Here is a 5,323-nt window from a genome sequence, read left to right as displayed (position 1 = left end):
ATATTTATAGACACTAAAATTTTTATTGCAATTACAGGAAAATGACAGTATTAGGCCCATTACGCCAATGCCCGCAGCCGTTATTAAGAGGCGTCTCAGTAGGAAAATTAGTTATGTAATGGGAGCTGCGGGTACAGGCCAACCTTACATACATTATCCGCAACTTAATTTTCACCCAGGTGCCTTCTTTGCTCTCGGCAGTCCGATTGGCATGTTCGTAACGATCCGAGGCATCGACACTCTCGGCGAAAATTTCTTTCTGCCTACTTGTCCGGCTTTCTTCAATATCTTCCATCCGTTTGATCCGGTAGCTTATCGAGTGGAATCCTTAATTAATCCCGAAGCCAGCAATTTCCGACCTATGCTGATACCACATCACAAAGGCAGGAAGAGGATGCATTTAGGTGAGTACAAATTGTTGGTTTCTGAGAATACGCGCGAGATACGGTCTGATAATGATAATTTACAAACTATTAGATTGAATATCTTATGCGGTTATTAATATTAATGATTTACAGAATTAAAGGAAACGATGGCACGTGTCGGAGCGGATTTGAAACAAAAATTAATTGATTCCGTAAGGCAAACGTGGAACTCCTTCTATCAGCTAGCCGTATTTCACAAACCAGACAACCAAGCTCTCGAACGCGAGATCGATAAAGTCGTCGAGGAGCAATTGCAAAAACCGCCGAGCGTACCAGATCAACATAACAACGACGATGGTGGTGCCAATTTAAAAATAGGAATACTTAATGGTGGTCGAAGAATAGATTACGTTCTTCAAGAAGCGCCTTTCGAATACATTAATGAATATCTTTTCGCTCTTACAAGCCATATCTGTTACTGGTAAGTGGTGCACTTCTTGAGAGGGAAACACTATGCATTGTATGCACGCTACGTACTTGTTTACAATTTGATTCGTTTCTACAGGGAGTCTGAAGATACTATGCTTTTGATATTGAAGGAAATATATGGATCTAGAGGTATTCAGACCGACGCGCAACTTCCTCAGCAGTCAATGTCAATTGAGAGAGTATCTCCTTCTCCGTCTTTGAATTTACCGGCTGCCTTGTCACCCAGTGGAAGTCATATAGGAACGTCATCTGTTATGGGCGTAGACCCTACAGTGCCTATATCCAGTAAACCCGTCGGTCCACCACCTAAGACTGGTTTTGTACCGAAATCTTGATCGATGGAATGTTTTTCCCATAATTACATGCCGCGAAATTAAATTGTATTAAAAAAAATTAATTTTATTTTTAATTACTATTTAAAAAAAAGGAATGGAATTAGATTGACATTAAGCCTGACGTTAAAATGAAAAGATGGAATGCAAAAAATCAAATTTTGTATTTTACAGTGTTTTTCCACTCTGTAAATTTTGTCATAAAGCATCACTTAATGATATACAAATATGAAATATTTATTGTACAAAATTGTACAAAATTGGCCTACGTAATCAACTCTTTGGACAAACTTTAGTTTGTAGAAAATCAATTATTAGTATACAGAAGGATGTAAATAATAATTCGAGTTATTCGTACGTTAAAATAATTGGTAATTTTCCATTGCAATTTACGTTTATTTGCATATCTCAGCGCATATTCTTATATATTAATACTTAGGTTGTGTGTAATTGTGATTGTATGATCGAAAACATGTATGGAATGTTGAGAGAAGAAAGATATGGAAATGAGGTATGGAAATGTGCAAATGAAATAACGTGTGTAAATACACAATTTAATCGGATAAAAATATAGTAGATTATATGTACTTTTATAATCTGCTTGAACGAATTATGAACATACCGATTTTGATTTTTATGTACGCGCGTATTTTAATAAATTACCATATTCTTTTACATTACTGTCAATTATTTTTATTCCCTCGCATAATTCGATAAACAGATTTACGATTGTGCTATAAAATATTGTTATTCAATTGATATTAATAGCATTAATTTTTCAAGTTCATGTCAGGTATGTGTATAGCGACACGTGACAGAATTATGGAGAACTTCAACTTCAGTAATCTCGACATCGTGCAGTCAGGCAGTGCCGATATGTTCCTTAAAATGGTGTTACATGTTCAATCGGATCAGCGAATGGCGTCACCTTATCGCGCAAGCAGCTTTAGCGGGGCTAGAAAAAAAAAAGAGAACGCTTCGGCACATGCACGGCTATCACGAAACGCTAATTAATTGCGGTGCAAGCCCACCAGGTTCGAGACTGCTTTGCATTTTGCGTGCAGGCCCTCGTAAAACTACATGCCTGTCAGCCCCGGCGAATTTCAAGATGATTTATCGTCCTCGCAAAACTAAGTTTTTCGCGGTACTTCGTGGCTTCTCGGCGACTCCGAAAGGCACGGCTCCAACGCTTTCGACATGCAACTGCGGCCGGTGTGGGCACGATCCGTAAAGTTGACGTCGCTGATCGACTGCTATTTTATATCCTCACCATCTAGCCCGCGGACTGACTTTGAAATATGTTTCCCTCAAATCTTTCGATGTGGAATTTTCGGTCGGCACGTTTCACGGTGACCCGCATACGTTATAATTGCGGGGAAATTAAGTGCCGGCTTTTACGTGACGGCGTTTAATACGTACGGCTGAACCTGTATTGTCACGCGAATAATCATGCACGAGAAGTCATGTTGTACATCAATCTTTTCGTAATTTTGTCAAATTATAATAAGATTAATAGATATTAAGAATCGAGAAAACTACATAGACATTGGGTAAAGAGCCCATAAGCTTCTTCTTAGTACATTAACATCAATATAATTGAAATCTATAAAGATGCATCTAAATTTTAAAATGTAAAAGTTATTCATATAATTGAATCTATATAAAAATGTACTACTTTTACATGCCAAAGTGTGCCGTAAAAATATCGGTTCAGATATTTTCAGAAGAGTATATTCAGTATTTAAAAGAAAACTTAGTAATTAAAAATTTTAAAAACATGCAGTTTCTTATTGCATCAAATGTGTGATTCTTATTTTTACGAGATATGAAACATCTAAGAAAAATATATTAACATGTGAATATACTCTTTTATATTATAAAGTATTCTTTTTGAGCCTTACATAAAATTTGCTGCGTTAGGAATGGCTGCTCTCGAATATGCTATTTTATTATTTTCGTATACAATGCCATTCAAATCTGGCTGTCCGGCAATTCAATATGCCTTGGTTACTGCACTATGTGTGCATGATGTGCAGCCACGTTTCCCTTTTCAACATGCAAATACTCGTACATCGCGAGACAGACGTTTACGCTCAACGGCGGTAACATAAAGTGGGGTAAGGGTAAGATTTTACAACGGCCCCTAGTAAGGATGATTTACACCTCGGAAAAACTCCACGACGTTTACGATAGCTACTCACGAATTATTTATAGCATCTGGCCATGGCAGGGTGAATTTCACATGTATTTTTCTTCGTTTTCCTGAAGAGATCGTCGAGGTCGTGACGAAGTAGGTATCGTTAAATGTTTCCATTGAAACATTCGGGAGGGTGATACCTACTAAATTAAACGCATAATGGAAAACTTAAGCAAACTGTAGTTGCTAACACATTACAAAAGCTTAGACGGTCTTTTATTTTGTAATATAATTAATCTAAATAAAGTTTATAAATACAAGTTATAAAGTGTTTTATACTTTTTTTTAGTGTAGAAAAACGTTTTTGCTTTTAAGATTACTGTGTTAAGAAGGCCATCACAGTAAAAAAAAAAATAAAATTTATACGATACACTTAGAACTCACATCATTCACTCACGAGTTGATAGTTTTATTTAAAACGTTGCAGTAAAATTTTGGAGAAAATGTTGAATTTTGTTTACCGAAATATGGGCACTCGTAAGTTTATCTTTATTTAGAATATAAGTAGTTTAAAATTAGAATTTGTCGCTTATTCTTCACTTTGGCATACTACTATTTGGCAGTCTGCTAGATCCACGCACGCGCTAAGAGCAATTCCATTATTAGGAGACTTTAGACCTTCTATGCTCTAGTTGGCGTGCATTTAAGTGAAATTAGTCGATTCTAACGTGTAAGTATGCGAGAAGCTGCTGTGTTTAGCGGCTCGTCGCGTGTGAAGCAATTCTCGGGCGTCGATATGCCAGATGATACGCCGAAAACTTTGTGAGTATTACTCCGATCGTTCTTGAGATTATTCAAATAATGCTTATAAGGAAACATAAGAATACAATAAAAAATAAAACACATTCTTCGTGGTATATTTTTTATAAATTTCCGTTTGCATTTACTTTAAGAAATTTTATTTAAGTTACTTAAGAGACGAATTTTTTAAATTAATCTAAAAAGCATTTCTTAAAGCATATTTTTAAACTTTGGAATGCTATACATCTGTTTAATATATGTGTATATATATATCACATAAAATTTATGCAAAAATGCATAATCTATCTCAATCTCTTTTTAATATTTAAATATACATATAATAGTTGTGTTCCGTTATTCACTGCAAGTACTGAAGAACTATAGTATCATAACGTAAACTGTAGATTTTGAGTACTTGCAATGAATAATGGAATGCAGCCAATGTAATTAGTATAATTTTATGTTAAAAATATTTAATATTTCTTTATATTTGTTGAGTTTATGATATTTTTATAATTTTATTTTTGTTTACAGATAATGTAGAACAGATAGTTTAAAATAGAACAATAATGTATAACACAACATAATACACAATACAAATTTTAGGCCGATATTCTACGTGTTCTCCAACTTAAAATGTTATATAGACGATTTGGCCCTTTAATGTTCAGTCTCGTACATCAAGCTTCTCTTCCTGTGATTAAATGAAGAAATATTATGGTCATCCGAGCTTAGTTTATGTATGTCCGTATTGCGGTGCATTTTATTCCGTGATACGTATAACGAGTTAATGGCAACTTTATGCGCGGCTCCGATGACATTTACTACTGCTCTATTCCCGCTCCCGCTTACGTAACAGTCGCCCGTATTATCGTATTGTTTCCTGAAGCACTCTTCATTGTTCTTCCATTACGGAAATCGAGCTCCGGCTACGAGTTTAGAATTTATCGTGCGATACGTATACCGTCGTGCCGCCGTGTATGGTATACATTTCGGAAATTTGGATTTTTGCCTATTTCCGCTCTAATTCGACTGTCGGACATATGGGTTTCTGGCACGTATCCATTCTCCGCTATATTTTCTAGAACAACTCGCCGCTTCGTGACTATGCTACCATCAAGATTTGGCGATCAAATTCGAATTTCAAATTAATCCCGACTAATACTTGGTTTTCCGTCATATCTTATGTTAATGTTGTA

The 5,323-nt window shown here is 35.6% G+C and overlaps 1 protein-coding gene across 5 annotated transcripts in view; it reads left to right on the top strand.

Annotated features, from left to right (window-relative positions):
* LOC105449936 (SEC23-interacting protein) overlaps positions 1-1,861 on the top strand; it is an 18,328-nt gene extending 16,467 nt beyond the window's left edge. For all 5 annotated transcript variants that reach the window (XM_011689408.1, XM_011689405.1, XM_011689404.1 and 2 more), the window contains 3 exons: positions 38-404; positions 519-846; positions 931-1,861. In XM_011689408.1, coding sequence (XP_011687710.1) covers positions 38-404; positions 519-846; positions 931-1,189 — 954 coding nt within the window. In that variant the 3' untranslated portion in view covers positions 1,190-1,861. The remainder of the gene's footprint in view (positions 1-37; positions 405-518; positions 847-930) is intronic.
* The last annotated feature ends 3,462 nt before the right edge of the window (positions 1,862-5,323 follow it).

This window comes from Wasmannia auropunctata, unplaced genomic scaffold (genome assembly GCF_000956235.1).
Source record: "Wasmannia auropunctata unplaced genomic scaffold, wasmannia.A_1.0 LD336071.1, whole genome shotgun sequence".
NCBI lineage: Eukaryota > Metazoa > Arthropoda > Insecta > Hymenoptera > Formicidae > Wasmannia > Wasmannia auropunctata.
The sequence above is the reverse complement of the archived record's forward strand: the minus strand, read 5'-3'. Positions and strand labels throughout refer to the sequence as shown.